Source organism: Pyrgilauda ruficollis, unplaced genomic scaffold (assembly GCF_017590135.1).
Source record: "Pyrgilauda ruficollis isolate IOZ18807 unplaced genomic scaffold, ASM1759013v1 scaffold43, whole genome shotgun sequence".
Lineage (NCBI taxonomy): Eukaryota > Metazoa > Chordata > Aves > Passeriformes > Passeridae > Pyrgilauda > Pyrgilauda ruficollis.
The window spans coordinates 10908765-10929505 of record NW_024525823.1 but is presented as its reverse complement, the minus strand read 5'-3'; the positions used below and the strand labels follow the sequence as shown (position 1 = coordinate 10929505).

Sequence of the window (20741 nt, the reverse complement as noted above, 5' to 3'; positions counted from 1 at the left end):
CATTGGAGACTGCAGTAGGGCTTATTTATGTGAATACAGCGCTCTGAACTGACTCAGGAGCTGGAGCCTAGTGAAAATATTCTGACCTATTCACTGAAGATGTTTAGACAAGGAAAGATCACCACATTTCAAAACACAGACTTGCAGAAAGCTTAACAGGAGTAATGTAGATAACATACATCTAAATGGTGTAAAGAAGAGGAAGTAAAGGTTTGTGGCTTGAACCAAGCACTCATGAACATAATTACTGTAATTATCAGGAACAAAATTTAAATAAAAGAAAAACAACTTTTCCATAAAGATAATTATAATGCTTTTATTTAGCAAATGTACTGAAGAATTTTTTTTTCTGTAAAGACATACAGGTATGCCCCAATTCCACAGTTCCTATTCTCTCAAATAGCTATGAGCTTTTGAAATTAGTTTAATGAACAGAGGGGAATATATGTGGAGATGTCAAACTTATTTTTGTCATAAACCACATGATTCCATTTACCACTAATCCCCAAATAATTGACCTGGGGCCACCAAGAGCTTTCAGAACCCTTGCTGGTGCTTTATAGAGAACAGGCTGTTCACAAAATGTTAACTGTCCTCTTTCTAGCCATTTGAAAAGAATACTTAAATACTTTCTTAATACATACTTTTCCATACTGTCAGTTGCTGAGGTTACCACAGGATTGCTTTGGTTCTTTGTATTTTTAAAATTAAATATGGAAGGGCAGTGATCTAGGACATTATTTCCCTACTAAGACGTGCTTCAAACTATAGAAAACTTTCTTGAAACCCTGCCTTGTAAAATGGAGAACAGACCCTACAGAATTCAGCATTCTACAGCCTACACTTGGCTAAAATATAAATGCTTTTATTTTCCTGAGAATTGCGTTCTGTTCTACTTTGAGTTAAACCCATATTTGCCTTCTACTACTGCCTACTACTGATGTGACTCTCACTTGGCAAGCACTGACATGATTGTCATTTCTCCACTGTGCCAGTTTGTAAAGCATGGAAGAGATGGGACAATGTAAGGGTCTGCAATAATGATACAGGGGTGTCCCATATTGAGCCATTCTTTGGTTTGGCAGACAGAAATGAAGTCTGCTGCTAAGATCTGCCTTGTATACGTATGTTTGAATGTCCTCGTCTTAGGAGAATGTCCAGAGACATCCCTAGCAGCCTGAAATGAAAACTCACGACATGCAAATCAAATTTTGTATAAAAAAAGCCCTTAGAAACAAACCTATCAAGAGGGCTCTTCTCACCAAAAAATTAATTACAACTTTACATTACTGAACTCTGATGAACAAAGCATAACACTCCCTCAGACTTGAGGCCCAACTCAAAATACAAAGGAGGAGTATTTATTAAGTACTGATTTTTCTGAGATCTTAATTGCTTGCCCTATTCTTTAATCCCTTCTGGTCTGAAAACAATCTTTCCTCATATGTTTTTGGAATGTTTCAGAAAAAAAAAAGAAAAAAAAAAAAGAGAAGATATAAACTTTGGCCCTATTAGGGTTAATGTTTTTGCATAGACATATATGACCATAAACTGGTCAACTAGTAGAGGTCTTCTGCTAACATTGTGACTGAGAACAGGAAGAATACAGCCACAATAATATACAGCTGTCTACTAAAAGTATTGCATACAGACATCTTTGGCCATGCAGTCTCTTGGCCTTCTGGAAATACGTGAGCTGCATTGCTAGCATGACAAAAAAAATAGCAATGTTGAGAATTAGAAAGAGGCGAGTATAAGAAGCTGATATTGACGGGGCACTTCGAGCAGTTGCCACCATCTGTGCCAGCCCCGATCGGCCTTTGATTGACGCGCCAGTTTTGTGTTTCACATAAGTGATATCTGCAAAGTCCAGAAGATCTTTCATTTCCTCATCTTCGTCTACAGGCAACTCTTTTTGTGCTTGAGTCTGTGCCTTTTGTCGCACTTTTCTTTCATTTACCTCAATCTGTGCAAAAATGTCGGGAACGGCATCAACAAATTTGTAGCCTTTGGCTACCTTCCTGTTTTTCTTTGCTCTGCCACGCTGCTGCTGCTGCTGCCTCTGAGAGATTGCAAATATCCTGTCAATGGCCTCCTCTGTCTGTCTCTTATCTGAAAACCTCAGCAGGCGCTCGGCAGTCTTCCTAAAGCTGGCCGTGTTGCGTACACGAGACAGGATCTGCTTCTCAAGCTGCTGGAAAACAGGCTTAAAATGTTGCAGGTTCCTCTCCACGATCCCTACGTAGTCCTTCACTTCTGGCACTGTGGAGCTCCTAATGGCAGAGGCTCGGTCAAAGACAATTTTCTGGCGGTCTGCAATAACCTGTGCAAAGGCAGAGCGGGAGCCATCCTCGACGGGCCACAGGTACACGGCATAGGCGTGCTCACCAGTGGTGACAAAAACATCCAGCTGTGGGGAATCTCCACGCACGGTGAAGCTCTGCACGTCCACAGAGGGCCCAATGAAAAGGTAGATGGCCCTCGTGACGGGGTGCCGCAGCAGGGTCGTTACATTCACGTAGTTTGTTCCATTGTAGGGGTAGCCCCGGGGATACATCCTTGAGGCAATGGTGGCTTTCTCACTGTGGCCAGTGTCGTCCATCCAGTACATCTTATATATCCCATCACGGTGCCTAATGAAGGCTCCATGGACATCATCAACAACTGTTTCTTCAAAAGGTACATCCACATTGTGGAAGAAACTGGTCGCTGCCTCCAGAGGGCTGTCATCTTCTAGGTGGATTTGGTCCACTAGCAAGAGAAGCTGGGGATGGAGAAGTATAAGGTTTCGTTGCAATTTTCTCAGCTTCAGTTTAGGATTGTATGCACCCACTCCTTCTCCCCTGATAAAAACCACCCCGCTTCTCTCCATGGCGGCAACCACTCGTCCCTGACAGTCGCCAGCCAAGTCATGTTTATATTTAAGCCACTTTGAGGAACAGTCTTCTGTAATCTGCCCTTCCCATGGGGAGAAGCAGCTCTTAGACACAGCAGGGGAGAACATCAACACATTATTAAAAAAAGTATATTTTGGCCCATACAGAGCTTCTGTTATGAAAGGTACGCCATTGGGAGCGAAAGTGAAGGAGTTCTGGTCTGGGTGTTCGTGGCCAGCATTAAAGTTCCTCCACCCCTTGATCCACTCTTTGTACTTGTTCTTATGAACAATATCATATATTGCACGTCCTCCCAGCTTTCCTGACTTGAAGGAAAGGAAAGGCCTGTTGATTTCCGCTGGCAAAGCACTTCCATAAGTCACCACTCCCCAGTCCTCAAAATAATGCAGCTTAGGAACCCCATAGTCTGGTGGAGGTACAGAGCGCAAACTTGCATCATACCTGCAGAAACAGATGGGAAACATGGGGTTAAAAATCACTTGACTGATTCCACTATCAGCACTTGTAAAAAACTCAAGAACCCATTCCCTATTTACATCAAAGTGTAAGCCAACAATATAAAGCCCACAGTTATGCTTCGTAATCATATAGCTGTTCATCATACTAATCCCTATAACAACTATACAAATTTGTTGTGCACTTTTTACAGAACAATAGCTGAAAGCATCTGCTCTGCATTCAAACAAGCAGTCTTTCTGCTGTTCAAAAATTAGAGTACCACTAATTTCAAACTAGCCATGTTTTGTCCTAGGTAGTCATAAAACTACTGACTGTAACATAGATCTTTAAAAAAGGCAGATTAGACCAGACACTGCCTAGACATCAGCATTTGTACCTATTTACTGACTACTTAATTAAGAGGAGCATCTGTTTCCCCAAAATTATGATTACAGAAGTCTGCAGTCTTCAAACAGAATAGGGAATACATTGAAAATTAATGAAAAGACATTCTGAAGGATAAATGCTTATTATTTGTATCAGTTAATGTATGTTAGTTTCTTTTTCCAAACTAGGCTAAAGAAAAATTTTCATGTTTTTTCTTGTATGAATTGTAAGACGTAAGACATTTTGTTTAAAAAGAAGCCTTAATTCCAAAAAAGGTTAAAATTATTACAATTTTATCTATGGGAGTTAAAATAACAAAAATTCAACCCAAAACTTAACTTTCTGGCATTGTTTTTAAGCAACCAAAATAAACAAAACCATATTAAGCCCACTAATATTTCTGTTAGACGGTTCCAGAATCAGATTTATTCTTACAAATAACCAGGAGTTTCCCAGAATTTCCATGGATACACAGGAGAAAACAGTGATGGGATGAGGTTGTAGAGGAGAGATCCTGTATTTTGCAAGTAACAAGATGAAGGCTGCTTGGAGCCTAACAAAGACGCACTCTGATGTGCACATTGTAAGTGCAAACCAACAGACACCGAATAACATTTTTCTTGCAAGAGAGAGAGAGCTACCTTGAATATATATTTGTCATCTCCACAAACTAAGGGAATTCATATGTGGATCTAAAGCTTCGTGAGTCTTTTAATTTCTTACTTTAAGAAGATTGAGAGAGAAGTTAGCATAACTGTAAATTACATGGGAAAATATCCATCTACCATGGCATTTTCCCCAAGTATAACTTGATAATTAGTGTGCAAATCCTGTTAACAGTAGCCTTACTGCTTGGATTATTTAGCTTTTAAAAGAAAATTTATACTACTTTATAGAATTTTTGAATGAAAACTATGCTTTAAATATTCACCTAATTCATCATAAAAGACCACAACAGGATTAAACCCCATTAGAATAGACCAAATTAAACAATAAAGACTACATAGAGGGAAATTTTCAGTTCCTTTGGAATGGCCTGCATTTTATGAAAGTAATAGACAGTGGAAAGAAACCATAAAAACAGAAGCAGGACAAGACCAGGGTGCTCCCTGCGGCAACCTGTGCTAAATGAAAAAGTTCTTCTGTGCCTCATGACCCTGGGTGGCACATGGACAGCCTGAGCCCGGCCTCTACAGTGCACATCTAAAGATAACGAATTATCCCTAACAGCAAACAGCTGCCAGATTTCTTTTGAGCCCACTCATTCCCTTTCATACCAGAGAAATTCAGTGTGGAGAGTGCACCACCTCTGCCCTTTGGACGGTGTGCCCGGGCCCTCCACCACTCGGTTCCTTCTGATCTGCTCTGCCAACCAGTTCCCACTGCCGTTGCGCATGACAAACTTGTCGAGAAACACCAGCTGGCTCTCCGGCCCGTAGAACCAGTTATAGTTGGAATCTGCGATGGCTACAGTTCTCTGGAACCCTAGGGGAAAAGTGAGAAGGAGAAAGAACAAATAAGCACACAAAGATGCTTTTGAAGAGCATGCCGGTGAAGCCAAGCAGTGCAAACACAAACAGCCTTTTCAGATGTTTATAATGTTTATAGACCTGCTTGTAAATGAGCCGTAAATAGGTTACACAGGAGTGGTTTCCTTCTGCTGCAGCTAACTTGAATATTCACCTTCTTTGGCTTTGGGCTATGGACAGCCAAAGGACTACACCAAATGTGATTCAATCCACTTCCTCTCCTCTCTCAAGTCTGGCAAAGGTAACTTTCCCTTTACAGCTTTCATGTTTTTATGTGAATCTATACTCTGAAAAGGAATAAAACAGAGGTGCCCCCAAAGAACAAAATAATCAGCTTCACCTTGAAATCATCAGTGTGAGTTCATTTTGGTCTTAGGAACCTCTTCCCAAGGGATGCCTGAGGTCTCACATGGAGACAGCACAATTCTTTATGTGCCTGTGCTGGCATACCAAAGCTGCATTCAGCCCCCCTTACATACATAGGTAGATCTGGGGTTCCAATAGAGTTATCTAAATTTTTTTAACCTGTAATTTGAGCAGTGTAAGTTCCTAATGAAGTGTTCTGCAAATAAGCAACACAAGGGGTAACAGCTTTAAACTGAAAGATGGTAGAGCTAGTTTAGGTATGAGGAAGAGGTTCTTTCCTGTGGGGATAGTGAGGCATGTGAACAGGTTGTGAAGTTGTGGATGCTCCATTCCTGGCAGTGTCCAAGGCTAGGCTGGATGGGGCTTTAAGCAACCTGTGCTAGTGGAAAGTGTCCCTCATTAATAAGCAGTGATAAACAAGGGTGTTACTGTTTTGATAACTGTTGAAGGTAAAAGCCAAGGAAATGGTTACTTTGAAAAAAATCCAAGTAGAGTGCTATTTTAGAATGGCCTATTTGAAGTATGAAATTTATTGCTGCTTCAAAAATAAAGAGATTCCTCTTCATTCACCCAAAGGACCTACCTGGCAGGACAGTCCTGTACATAAATGCGAAGTGCTGCTTGAGCCAGGGGTGGCTGAAGTGATTGATGTCAAAATGCCTTTGGACAAGAAACATGTACTGAAACAGTGATCTGGTTGTGTAGCTGCCATAAGCCACCCCTTCATAGAGGGAGCCATCTGTGACCTCCTGCAGCAGGACTACTGACTTCTCCATGATTGCCAGCACTTGCTTGGTCCACAAGTATGCTTCCTGAAGGTAGCCTGAAAGAAAACAACAATGGCAAAACTAATTACAACACAACAGTTCACAGATGGTGCTGCCTGTACTCCCACAGAGGGGTCCTTCACAGCAAGGAATCTGCAGTCCAGGGGTCTATAATACAAGCTACTGGTGCAGCATCCCTTACTTCTAAGGTGAAAAATAAAATACTGTATTTAAACACAGCAAAGCAAGGTCACATGAGCATGGGAAAATCTATCAAACACCTTTTTTTGCTAATAATATGGGGCTATGCTTTACAGCTTAAAAAGAAAATTTGCTTAACGCATTCAGGACATGCAAAAAAGGGAAAAGCCAAACCAAGACTATTTATTGCATTTCAAATTAAAGCTGTATGAAAACAAACCAATGACCCCACTAGAGGGCTCCAATAATGCAACAATTCTGATCAGTCATTTTTGACTGTCAGGATCACCAGCGTGGTAAGGAGATTCACAGAGACTAAAAAAGTAAAAAAGTTCACATTTGAGCTGCAGTTAACTGATGTGATGATAAGCTAACTCATGCTCTATTTTAAGAGCTGCTCTGTTCCACTTATATTTTCAGTTTGTTGTACAACATAAAGGGTTATCCAAATAAAAGCTATTTTGGAAGACCTTTGCATGGGTAATTCCAAAAGTAGATTCCTCACTTCCAGAATAAAATTAATCTTCTAAGCAGATAAATTCTCAGCCTCCACATATACAAGCCCTGAGCAGTTTCAGTTTTTCTAAAAGAAAAGCATTTCAGAGACTTTTCTGTTTTGGTCTGCTCTACACAAATCAAGACCTGGGAAGAGGCCATGTGAAACCTTCTCAGTGCCAGTCTGCTTTCACTAAGCACAAGCATGAGGGCCTTAGCACTGCAGAAGTCAGCATATGGAACCCAGCAGAGGAAAGGCTTTTTGGATTGAGTAGCAAGACAGGTAGGACTAAACAGACACCAACTGCCTTGTGCTTCTACATGGCACCTTAGTGTTCTCCGAGTTCAAAGTGTTTGGACACAGATTGAACCAGACTTAATTCCATCCTACAGCAAAGCCCAGCTGGCACAGGTTACACCTCACTACGTGGTGAAGCAGTGCCTGCTGAATGAAGCACATGTGCTATGGGAGTAGGAGCTACATTCAGTCCTGTTACTCAGAGTGTTTCATCCCATTGCCACCAACACTGTATTTATGCTCAGCAGAGTGATGAGTAATTCAGGCATCCTACTAGTCAAAGCTGCCAAATCCTGCTAAGTTAACAGAGACAAAAAAAAAAATAAAAATAGCAGTGTCTAAGCAAAACAGACAACCTGAGTCTATCACAGTACTTTGAATGCCTGACTGAAGAGAAAACTGTGGTGGGGAAGGCCTGAGCAACAGTGGCAGTGGTGCTACTTACTTCTACTTCACTCCCAGCTACTAAAACACTTTCATTACTCTTCATGGAGCTGGCAGCACAGTCGTCTGTCAGAATAAAATCCTGAATGTTTCCACTCCTATTTTCCCTTGTGACATAGAAGGGAAGCTAGTTTTTGACTGCTGCAAGAATGTGATTTGCTATGGTTCAGCACAGTGCCTTTACCATTGTAATGCATTAATGTTCTGTTTACTTCAGGTATATCTATGCTATAACACTACACTTGTAGTACACTAAAGGAATAATAATACATTGAAATTAAAAAAAGTAAAAGACTCAACACCCTGTCAGGCTACAAGACAAACCAGAACAAATCTCATCTAAATTTAGCAGTATATAAGCCAGCTATCTATCAAGGCCTTACTCAAGTTTCTATTTTGAACATCTGAGTGTCTAAGTGCAAAACTTCGCCATATGCACGTGCCTAGAATTAACTTCAATCAGTTTCATTTTTCATTCCTTTGGCAACATTTACATTCTTTTAAATTTGCTGTTTAGTCTCTACAAGCTTCAATAGCTGAATTGTGTTTAAACGTATCAGTTGGAATTCAAACCTTCTGTGAGAAAGGTCTACCCTGGGATACATTATTTGCAGTTGCTATATATCTGATACAGAAGCATATATGTTCATTCCTTTTCTCCCTCCTTTTTTTTTTCTCCTTCAGATTATTTTCTTTCATATTGGAACTACAGTTTGTTTTTTCATTTTAGACTAGCAGAAAAACCTCATTTAAGTTGCTATTAAAAAAATAAGGTTTCTCTATATCAAAACAACGGCATTTTAATTTAGAAAGATACAGTCTGTTTTGACCTATTTTCATTTGAAATATTACTATTTTCAAATTGCTCAAGAATTCATTAGTTTCTTGCTTTTTTCCTTCCTGTTACCCCCAAACACCATCACTTTAGTGAAAAAAATATTGCCCAGCTTTGTGGTGTTTTCATTGTTTTTCACAAGGCAAACTTATGGCCTATACCTTAATGAAAGGCAGAATCTTGCAAACTGCCAGCACCAACAAAGGCTTAGGGAAGGATGGAATTATATGAAATTTAGCAAACCCACTGAATAAACATGGCTTGAGTCTTCAATTTGTGGAAGGCAAGACAGGAGGATAGGGAATAACTTCCACACATGCCCTTGATACTTTTCAACATATACACATCAGTCAGTGTGTTTGTTTTGACAGGCACTTAGTAAAAAATGACCCTCCAAACACAGTAGGTGCCACAGCTTTTTGTCACATTTCTTTGGGCACTTGAAAGCTTCAGTGATGTGCAGATGTGCCTCTGTTTGGCAGGGCTGAGCAGCTTGGCAACTGCATCCGGAAACTAGATTTTTCTTGACTTGTAGTGCATAAGTAATTCCATTGGGAATCATGTTTTCAAAATACTTCTAGCACATATAAAATAATCACCTGATGAAATATGGATTCATTCTTATAAAATCAGGAGCTGACTCCATGACTTCCATCTCTCAGCTGAAGTACCTCTGGGGTTTAAAGTCAGGATTGCTCAGCTGCTTTCTCACTCTGTGACTTGCATTCTCCAGCAGGACAGGGATAGCCCCTCGACAGAGCAGGCAAAAGCTACTGGCCAGGGTACTCACCTTGGAAATGGGAAGGATGGTTTTATGTCCCCGAAGCAAAGAAGAGGAGGAAACCAGGCACAAATGTTGGTTGTGAGGTGCAATAGAATTCAGAAGAAAAAAACGTACGGCCTTGGTTATCCCATAGAAAAGGCTGTTAGGAAGAAAGGTCCTAAGCTGTGGCACTTGGGTGGATAAAGTTACACTTTTGCAGATCCTTCAGGTGACAGGACAGAAATCTTGGATGAAATTCCTGGTTATCCTGTTGTCTGGCTCCCAGGTCAGAGCACTGGGTGTTTCTGACTGCTGACTTTCACAGTGCTTTGTGCAAGGAGACCAAGCATCATTCTACATTGATGATCTACTCTGAAAGACACTGTCCATCAATCAGGACTGCACAAACTGTACACAAGGGGATTTTTAACTCTTATAAACTGTGAGGTAAGAATTTCAGAATCACTTAGAAAACTGAACTTCTATACTCACACATCATGACTTCTACATCTGCCCACAGACTTTAGTTCTATTCAGTAAATTAAATTTTACTAAGCAGCAAAAGAGCAAACCCAGTACTGCTGTACACTAAGAAGCATTTTTATCAAATCCTGAACTTTCCTGCATGAGTGGCTGATTTGAATTGATACACTTTAAAAAAACATTCCCATGGCTTAGCACATACCTTGATTCATCAGAACCAGGCTTCCAGCCAGCAGGGCCACACAGTTGGTAGGCTGGTGGTTGTGAAGGTACTGGAAGCCCCATCCACGTCTGTATGATGTTTCGTACATGTATCCCGAGGCATTGGCAATTACTTCAAGAAATCTCTCCTGCTGAATCTTGCTAAGGTAGCTGTACAAGAAGTCATAAGCAGTGGCAAAACCAACCAAGGAGTGAGCAAGAGGGACTTCATCCCAGGGGGCATCTTTTACCAGCCTGTCAATAAACAAAGACAGCAATTATTTGAGTTCACCTAGCTAGTTTTCCCCATTACTGTACTGTGATATGTATATGACTTAAAGTCTCCAAAGTCAGATGATTTGTGTTGAATTTTAACACAATAGTAAGCTACTTATCAAGTCTCTAAACTAATTTTGCCCATCCTAAGCATGGACAACACTAATCTTCAAAGCTCAAAAACTTTATTAGAAAGATTAAGTTGCTAAATATTAGAAAAAATGTTTGAAATATTCTGGGTTTTGCTAGGAGAAAAACAGGCAGAATACTGATTGTACAGAAATAGAATCTATTCATCTGAAGTACGATTAATATAATTTTTGTGATAAAGTAATATGCTGTGGTTGATACTCCTCCAACCTCCTGTAACAAGTATTTTTTTCTTTTCCAAAGGACTCAGTTGATGATAAATGGTGCCTATGAGACTAAAGCTGTCTTTACAGCAAGTATAATAAAACAACTCACTATACTGTTTTTTTCATATCCTAAAGGCATTCAAGGACAGAAGTAGGGAAGAGGAAACTTAGTTTTACTACAGCTTGAATTAAAATTCTTAATAAACATTCGGGGTTTTTATGATAAGATAGAAAAGAGGCAAAATGCTGTCAATACTCAAAAATTCTTTTCCAGGAACTACTGGCTTGTGTCCAATGGTTACACTGAACTTATCAAAAGAGTACATTTTAACCAAGAAAATTCATAATATAGGTGGTATGGAGCAAATATTCCTCTTAAATCAAGCATATATTGTGTATCAATGACTTCAGTTTTGCAGCACTTACAGTATTTCTAGGCCATGGTTCTACAGAAAATAAAATGCGAAGGAATACACAGTGAAAGTAAACTTTTATAAACTGAAAAATCATCAGTTGCTTTTACACTTGTTCTCCTCTTTCACTTTTTTTGCAATCTATTTTTTTATTAAAGAAATGAATTAAAATTGTTGAGATGAGTGTCCTACTGCAATCAGCAGAAATGGCGCTGTGTTCCTGAAAGCACACACATTCCAGTTTCAACTACTTTATGACTCTACAAATACAATTTCATCTTCATTTGTGTAAGCAGCAGTGTGAACAGATGAGAAAAAAAATCCCCAAAGAGTAAGATAAAACCAAATAAGTTCTGCTACAGAAGCATTTACTGGCATTCCAAATGCACTAATAAAACACGTAGAAATTACGAGCATCAGCCTAAGGCACTGCAATGGTGGTAAAAGATATCCTGTGCAAGTAAAAAAAAAAGCCTTTAATTTTTATTTCAGCATATTTAAATCATTGGAAGAACTCAAGTTTGGCCCATTCGTACTGCCATGTAAGGAAACTATCTGTATGCTTTTTGATCAGATGAATTTCCAATAGTTTTAACTGTTCACCTTCTCTCAGTTTTGATTCCATATTCTGCTTGCAGTGAAGTTAAACATTCTTTTTTCCTTTTTTTAAATGAAATATTTGTCTTACAGATTTAAATTAAATACATCAATCTGAGTTATCTGGTTATTTGTCAAACTCAATTAATTATCTATTTTTGCTTCTTCATCTTTCCTTATAATTGAAAAGCTATTAAAATACTGTTGATCCTATACATAAAACTAAAGTTACATTCTATGCCAATTATATGAAACACTCTGGCACGATGATTCCTGTCAGGAATCCTTTGATGCAGAAAAATTCCTTTGATCAGCTACATAATGAATTCTAATTTCCAAAGTATTTTTAGTTTCATTAAACCCTTGCATATTCAGAAATCAGAGTTCAAATAGGTACAGGAAATTTCACTTTAAAGGCATCTGCTTGGAACAATTACAAAGAGTTTGAGGCTAAATTATACATTAGGGTGGAAGTACAATGAAAGAATTTGAGCTAATTTAAAATATTTAATTCAAAGTCCAATATCCTTTTAACAACACACAAGCTCCTAATTAGATTCTGCTTAAACCTATTCTGCTTAAACCTGATCTTTACCTGACTAAATTTAAAATGGGATTTGCCAGTGGAACTGATTTATTGTAACTTTCACTGTTAAGGTGTATGCTAACTTTATGTTTAGTTTCTAATAGAATACCATATCAAATTCTACAGTGTAAAAGCATAGAATAGTCTCCATGACTGCTTCTGACAAAATAGAAAGCAGTCTTCTACATGGGAGGTGATAAATTGAGAAGTTATAATCGCATTTAGGCTCTTGATCTCCTCAGGAGAGTAAAAAAAAAAAAAACAAATCCCAAAATCAAAACAAACCCCACAGCCTTTTTGTGTAAAACCCCTTATGTTAGACACCCTTATCATACATAGTGACACAGTTACCCAGCTTGGGTTAGACAAGCAATTTTGTCATAACTGCCCTCAAATTACACTTCTGTACAGTTAAGTCTTGTATAACATTTCACAGAGGAGATTCACACAAGCAATACAGAAAATTAAAGAAGATGATTTAAAGATCCTAATTTCTAAACACACAAACCCACAGTTAACATCTGTTCTTAAGGTGAAGCTCTTCTGAAGAAACTACTCTTTAGTTGCTATAAATCAGTGCTAGCCCCCTTAACTTAGTTTCAAGGGAACCAAGCAGTGTACACCAAACATGGAATATGATTCACAAGAAGAATGATCAAGTAGCAAGCATTACATGGTTTTGTATTTAAATGATGTTCACATTTTTCAAATGCATCTCCCAGTGTCGGACTTGGTAAAGAGCCTGGCTGATAAACTGAGGGAAAGCACAGAGCCACAGGCGTGCCCTGAACGTAAGTGAAAAAAGTGTTTTCAGGGCTAACTATTAACTACTAAGAAAAGTGGTATGTACTTATACAAAGATAGGTAAAAACAAGCCCATACTTTGCCCTGTACAACAAGCTATTTTCTAAGCCACTCAAGGCTAAAAATGAACACCAGATAGTATGAACTTCAGCTTCACAATTAACTGTCTGATGACAGCAAGTAACCTCTACCTCAGGGCTGCATTAGCCTGTCAACCTTTAAAGGCATCAGATGCTACAAAAGCAAACAAACAAATCCAAAGTAAATAAAAAAATAATGGGTTATTTTATATGGAACAACTACTTAGTTGCAGACATATGAACTTTCAGTAAAGGCAACTGTTTAAAAATTCTAAAATATATTTTAAATTCTAAAAGATAAAGGCACCCCTACAAGTACATTTTTGCACTTATATACCTGTATCTGTAGGTAAGGTTATGAAAGAGGAAAAAGTGCTGAACATGTTCGCTACCTCATGATCAAACACCATAAACATCCAAAGCCATATGCATTGTTCTGCACAAAAATCTGCTGTCTGGACAAATTCTGTGAATGGCACAGGATAAATACATGCCTGGTGTGTTCTTTAAATTTGTGTTCATCTGTGTCCTATAAAATATTTTTGTTACATTTAGAGTTTGATATAAATCCTCCATGAAAAAACTGGAGAAATAAAGAGATAATGGATAAGGATGGAATTGTGGATAAGAAGTATGGTTTACCTACATGTGTTGAGAATTTTAGCATGGTGCAATGTGGTTTATCTGTTTTAGACTTGCCACCTTCTACAATGAACAATGAATATGAAGAGGGGGATTAAGACCCTGTTTTCCACTGATCAATTGATGGCACCAAGAACTATCATGCATGCACTGCATTTGTTCTATGTATACACAGCACCTTCATTCAGTGCAATTCCAAGCCATAAATAAGTATATACCATTTGCATAAAATTTTGGATGGAAAGTAAAAACCAGTATTACCAACAAAGGCAAGATCACTACAACCTCTCAATTTCTTGACAACATTCCTGATGCTACTACTGCCTCTTCTCTAGAGATATGTAGAAATGTGTTTCTTTAATTTCTCACTATTCACTACCAAATAACTACTTCCTTACTGAAAGCAGGGTCTCCTGGGTTCGAGCAGTCCGAGACATGAGTGCAGACTGGGAGAAGAATTCCCTGAGAACAGCCCTACAGAGGTGGATTTTGGGGCTCAGGGGGATGAAAAGCTGGACACGACCCAGTGATGTGCACCTGCAGCCCAGGAAGCCAATTGCTCTGGGCTCATCAAAAGCAGCGTGGCCAGCAAGGCAAGGGAGGGGATTCTGCTTCTCCACTCTGACCTGGTGAGACCCCACCTGGAGTGCTGCAAACTGCTCTGGGCTCCTCAACAAAAGAAGGACATGGACCTGCTGGAATGAGTCCAGAGGAAGCCAGAATGATGCTCAGATGGCTGGAGCACCTCTCCTATGCAGACAGGCTGAGAGAGATTGAGTTGCTCAGCCTGGAAATCTCCAGGGAGACATTACAGTAACCTTCTAGTACCTAAAGCGGGGCATGAAAAAGAGGGTTTTTGCATGGGCAGATAATGATAAGACATGGGGGGAAAGTTTTAAACTAAAAAAGGAGATTAAGAGTTATGAAGAAGCTCTTGACTGTGAGGGTGGTGAGGCACTGGCACAGGTTGCCCAGAGAACTTGTGGAAGTGTTCAAGGCTTGGCTGGATGGGGCTTTCAACAACCTTGTCTTGTCCAAGTTGTCCCTGCCCAGAGCAGAGGTTTTGGAACTGGAGGATCTCTAATGCCCCTTCCAAGACAAACAGTTCTGTTTCTATGATTCTATTAGCATTTCTCTCAGAAATACAAGCCAAGAAGGAAAAACCACTATCCGGCTAGTTCAAGGCAGGATTTAAATCAAACTCTGCTGCTTGAGTTCCTTGATCATGACCTGTGGGGTGTTTATACTCATCTTTCCTTCACTGTGTATCCAGCTCTTAAAAACAAATTGAAGTAAATAGGAAAATAACCCTCTTTAATCTGAGATATAGAATACTCTTGCAAGCAGTGTGAGATCTGATTTTTGGCCTCTAGGTCAACAACTAACATGGTATGAGTGCATGAAAAATGAAGAATTAAGCACATCCTGACACATACATTACACAAGTAATCCACATCCTGATTTTTAATGCTCAAAACTTTCCCATGACAAATCGTTGCAGAATAATTTCTGGAGGAGGAGATTGAAGGAAGGATGGCAGTACTCGCTCCTCAGTACTGAAATTCTCAATCTCACTAGGTGCAAGGAAAGGAAATGAGTGAGAACTCTCTTCCAATAGCTTAGAGGTGAAAATTAGTTCTAAGACAGCCCTGTAAGGCATTTTGATGCCATCTGCCTCAGATATAGTAGCCAGCTGTGAGCATGGTTGAGTTTAATGCACACAAAATGTCAAGCGTGGATGCAAACGAGGCACACAATGGGGCCGAGTGATCTCTTGATCGCTTGTGCAGTTGTACAGTCTTCCCAATGCCAAGGGCAATGCCTTGGCACTCTTGCTATTGTCCTGACCCACTTCTGAGGGAAGAAGATACAGCTTTAATCCTCCCACCAGGCAAGAAAGAGAAATATTCTTCTACTAAGAAGAATATTCTTCTTATGCTAAGATAAAGCATACCTATCAAGAGGGAGAACACCTTTCAAGGGGAATGAGACCACCAATATTTATTTTATAGACCAGACCAAATCTTAAATATTTTTCTTACAAAGTCTCCAAAACAAAGTATTTTTTTTGATGAAGGGGAATATTTTCTTAATAAATGGAGCAATACTCTACATTTGTCATTTTGGAGATAAAAAAAGAAAAAAGAAGACTCTTTGAAAAAAACCAAACTTCTCAGCTGTTACCCTTCCCACATTTTTCTGACTGGCTGCCAAAGCAAAAACCCCACTATCTGCCCAACCTTAGTGCTCAGTCTTTTGCAAAAAAAACCAAAAAACCAAAAAAACAAAAAAAACCAAAAAAACAAAAAACCAAACCAAACAAAAAAAAAAAACCCAAAAGAAAAACAAAAAAAGTTAAAAAACATACTTGAAAAATGGATGATTTACGTTTCTAGAGGTTTGCCCCTCTCTCTGTACCAGTCATGTTTCAGCAACAGCCAATCTCACATGCTTGTGTTCATTGCAGCTCAGTTGACAGGAAGAAAGGCAAAGGAGTGGTTAAATGTAAAAGGCTACATTCATGTCAGCATGGGAAAAAAAGCCAACATATAAAGTTAAAAAACATACTTGAAAAATGGATGATTTACGTTTCTAGAGGTTTGCCCCTCTCTCTGTACCAGTCATGTTTCAGCAACAGCCAATCTCACATGCTTGTGTTCATTGCAGCTCAGTTGACAGGAAGAAAGGCAAAGGAGTGGTTAAATGTAAAAGGCTACATTCATGTCAGCATGGGAAAAAAAGCCAACATATAGACAGACATTTTAAGAGCTTACAGTAAAAATAGAGTTGAACTGCTTAGGTGCTATGGGGAGGAAAGTAAACTTTAGTTCCTTACAAATCTTAATCTACTTAATCTCTTTCCTCATAGGTCTATGATCATCATTCTGATGCTTCTAAAGCTTCTTTCAGATCTTCTCTCATTTTTGGCTTTGATCATAAGAGAGTCCTTCTCACACAGGGCTTGCTTTTATGATGCTTCTGTGTTGACACTTTAATAAACTAGAACTTACTTTGTTTCAGTTGTTCTCAGTGTCATATTAAGCAGGCACAAAAATTTAATTATGTTATTTTAGGAGATTGCCTCTAGCTCTTGTTTTAGCATATTTTTATACCAGTCATGCCACAAAGTGAGCTCCCAGTAGCTACCACAGAACATCAGCACCAATATATCTTCTATATCAATTTAGATATTAAAGAAGCTCTCCAAAATCCAGCTAGCCATTTAATTTCATAGACATGCACAATTTCTATTTTTACACACTACATATGTAGAAGATAAAAACAGCATAAGGATCTGATATTTCACTTACTAACATAATATATATTCCAGATATCAAATTCATCCTCCTACCCTTCCTTTTCTTTTTCTTCCTCTCTGTAGGAGACAGCGTATCAGCATCCTCCAAACTTCTTTTATACTAACTTTTATTCCACAGTCTTACAAAGCCCCTCTAAGTTTTCTTTGAATGTGATTTCTAGTTGGTTGTTGGGAGTAAAACAGATGTTATAAATTTCTGGTGTCAGCACAGAGACTTGCTTTATTTCAACTTGGCATATACAAATTTATTTTAGTTAAATGATTATCCACACGTTTAATTATTTACACATATCTATTTTTACCTCGTAATCTATATTGTTCAACATCTAGCACTATCGGGATACTAACAGCAAGGGTCCTATAGGATGCTCCAACACTTTTTAATAAGCAGTGACTAACAGAAGGCTACATGATTGCCAGTTTTTAAGAAAGCAGCAGAAAGGTCACAGATTTGTTATTCCAAAGCCTCCTGTTAGCTTCTCCTTAGCTGCTGCTACTTCCTTGGAATGTCTGCATGTGCTTGACAGTAATTATCTGCTCTGTGAAACTCACAGAGCCGCTGTTAAATCCCACACCTTACTGCACATTGGTAACATACTTGTCTTTAAAAATGGGGCATCAACTATGTGCAAAAAACCCCAAAACCAAACCCACAGAAATCTCTTTCTGGCCATTGCAAATCAGAACATCTCTCTTGCTACAAGAAGGGTGCAGAATTTGTGAACTCCCAAGGCATGTGTTTGTAAGGTGGGCTTAGGAAAGAAGAGAGTTTTTCTCTGCTTTGTCCAAACCAGAGAGTCAGACTGAACTGTTATTCCTGCACAATGTGTGACTCTGATTACATCATTCCGCTCAGTACGGGAACGGGATCAGCCAGCGGCATATGGAAAGAATCACGAGCACAGATCTCCTTGGCCAAAACGCCCTTCTGGTGGGGAGTGCTCTAGGGGCCAGTCAGAGATAAAATGCCAGAAAACACATCAATATCCTCTGTTCCCTCTAAAAAAAGGTAATACGGTTCAAATATAAGGACAAACTTCCCATAAGATTTTAGACAGTAACTAGATATCCAATCCAAGGAAAACCAAGGGGGTTTATTTAACACCAGCTTTTAATTTTTACAAGCAAAACCATTAATGCTCATCTATTACAACTAAAATATTAATGCATGTTTGTTTGCTGTTGCTAGTCTCTGCAACAGTGTAGTTCCCAGATTATTTTGGGTGATTGTCATAGTTAGCTGTTACCCAGTGCCCCTCTGTTTATTTTAAAATGTAAACCTACTCCAGGATGTAGCCATTAGGGATGCTCTGCTAATGAGCAGCATGCCTATCCACATGGGTTGTTATGACAAACGGCTCAACCTCTGTTAGTTGACACAAATGGGACCTCAGTTATGGGTGTACTTTATTATGTGACATAAAATGACTACTTTAATAGATGAGAAAGAACCAGAGTTCTTAATTACATGCCCCTTCCATGTATATATCAATTACCAGTAGACTTTCTCATAATTGTATCCTGGGATATTTGGACTATTGAGGATTTCACTAATGTAAAGAAGAAATTTAAAATGTCAGTCTCCTTAATCTCCTAGTGCTCTGAAACAAATAACCAGTGACATTTTAAACCGTATTTCTTTTATTCAACTACTGCATATGCTAAAAACATACACTTTTGTTTTCTGGTAAGCCTTAAATTTTACTCAACATTGTCACAAAAACTAGAGAAAACTCATTAAGATAAATTTTTTTTTTAATTTTAAAGCTATTTTAGAGCCAATGTCATGACAGCAGAAGTCAAAAGAAATCCAGATTATACTGCTGAAAGAATTAAGCTGCTAATGCCAGATTTAACTTTCCAACATGTTGATGAATCTGTCAATGATAAAAAAGATATTTTTCTAGAAAATTTACATGTCAGTCTTGGCACCTACATTACTGAGGAGGTCTAAGGAGAGGCCGATTTTACTTACCTTACAGATACCTCTTTGGAAAAGCCCTCTTTCCTGATGAAATAAAAAGTTATGGCAGAGGACTCTCCTAACATGCAAGGCTCCAAAGTCAGGAAACATCAAGACTCCTCCTTCTTTTCACCCTCCTGATCAGAAGACACGTGCCCTCAAATTATTTAAGAAGGACAATAATCATAATATATCATCCAGAATGGTATTTTTCCAAAGTCTGAGGAAAACTAAACATGCCTAGATAGACTGGACAGAAATTTCCACCACTCTGACACTGCCAGAACAGCTCATACAACAGCCATAACTCCTATTTATCACGTTTATTCTCCTAGTCTTATCCTAAGTGGAGACATACGTGCAGTACATTTTCTGGTACTTTTAAATTGAGTTTCTTAGGAAAAACAGACTTACATAATCTGTCTGCCCAGTCCTTCAGCCTCTGAGTCCAGCCTATTTGAGCAAAGCCAGACAGTGCAGTACATGCCTCAGAGATGTCACATTCCTACTTTTCTGAAAACCACTGTTGGACAAGAGAGAAAGATCTGTATTATTGCCACCACTGATGGGGCTACAGTATAAACTCCATGCTGACAGCATTCAGACATAAGTTCTCAGGGGGGGAAACAAAAATGGAAACCAGATCCATGCTCCTGACACAGCATTTGAGGAGCTGGCCAGCTGGAGGTAATACAAAGGGCAGCTTAGCCCAGCTCTACTGCCTATGTTTAAAATTTCCCCCTGCACTTCCACTACTACTAAGCATATTGCAGCCACTTCTGTTGCCCAGCAGAGAACCCTGACTAAACCTTGATTGATTTCTGAATGGGATGTCTACACCAGAAAGGAAAGACAGGAAAAGCATGGTTTCTCTTTCACCAAGGTAATGCAAGATGCTTGCTTGAGAAAAAACAGTACTTGGAGGCAAGTAAATAACATCAAAGCCAAGTGGAAATGGGATATCTGCTTGGTTCTGATCGGTATCTGATCAGCTGGGACAAAGGAGAGCATTATAACAAGGGACAGAACAACCACAATTAATCCAGGACAGGAATCACAGGACATAGGAACTTAAATAAGGTTGAGACAGAGACTAAGATGTAGAAAACTGAGAAAAACAGACACAAACAAGTCCTCCTACTCAAAATAATGCTTCCCCCTCTTTCTTATTTCATTGAAACAGATGGCCATGTAACTACAGCCTTCCCAAAACAAGTTAAGAAAGAGTGTGAACAATGAAATTAAGGAGGAAGGTGTTGACTTTGGAGCAGTCTGTCTCCTACTGGAGATGGTCACACATCCTTGGATTCACCTCTGTAAGCTATACCCCTCTGTCAGTGTGCCAAGAGAAACTGTCTCCACACTGTCTCCAGAGCTAAGACTGAAGCTTTGTATTGCTATGCTTCAGTGGAAGATTTTGGAAATTACCATCACTGTTGAGACAATATTTTCCTTCCTAAATCCCACATGTCCTGTCTTCTGTGACATGCAGGCAATATATGGCCAGTGTGTCCTTTCTGTCTCCCATCACTTTTGCCCTAGCTCACGTATTTCTGTGGCATTCACCATTTTAATCCTTAGTGCAGGGAACCCGAACACTA

General features: G+C 39.1%; 1 protein-coding gene across 7 annotated transcripts in view; it reads right to left on the bottom strand.

The window, feature by feature from the left end:
* Positions 1-302: 302 nt before the first annotated feature.
* Positions 303-20741, bottom strand: part of DSE (dermatan sulfate epimerase) — a 34719-nt gene continuing 14280 nt past the window's right edge. For 4 of the 7 annotated variants that reach the window (XM_041478169.1, XM_041478168.1, XM_041478165.1 and 1 more), the window contains 4 exons: positions 10106-10359; positions 6201-6440; positions 5000-5207; positions 303-3338 (listed from right to left, as the gene is read on the bottom strand). In XM_041478169.1, the coding sequence (XP_041334103.1) occupies positions 1577-3338; positions 5000-5207; positions 6201-6440; positions 10106-10359 (2464 nt within the window). In that variant the 3' untranslated portion in view covers positions 303-1576. Of the gene's footprint in view, positions 3339-4999; positions 5208-6200; positions 6441-10105; positions 10360-16226; positions 16327-19152; positions 19291-20741 lie in introns of those variants that run through there. The other 3 variants (XM_041478167.1, XM_041478171.1, XM_041478172.1) reach the window with 3 other exon arrangements.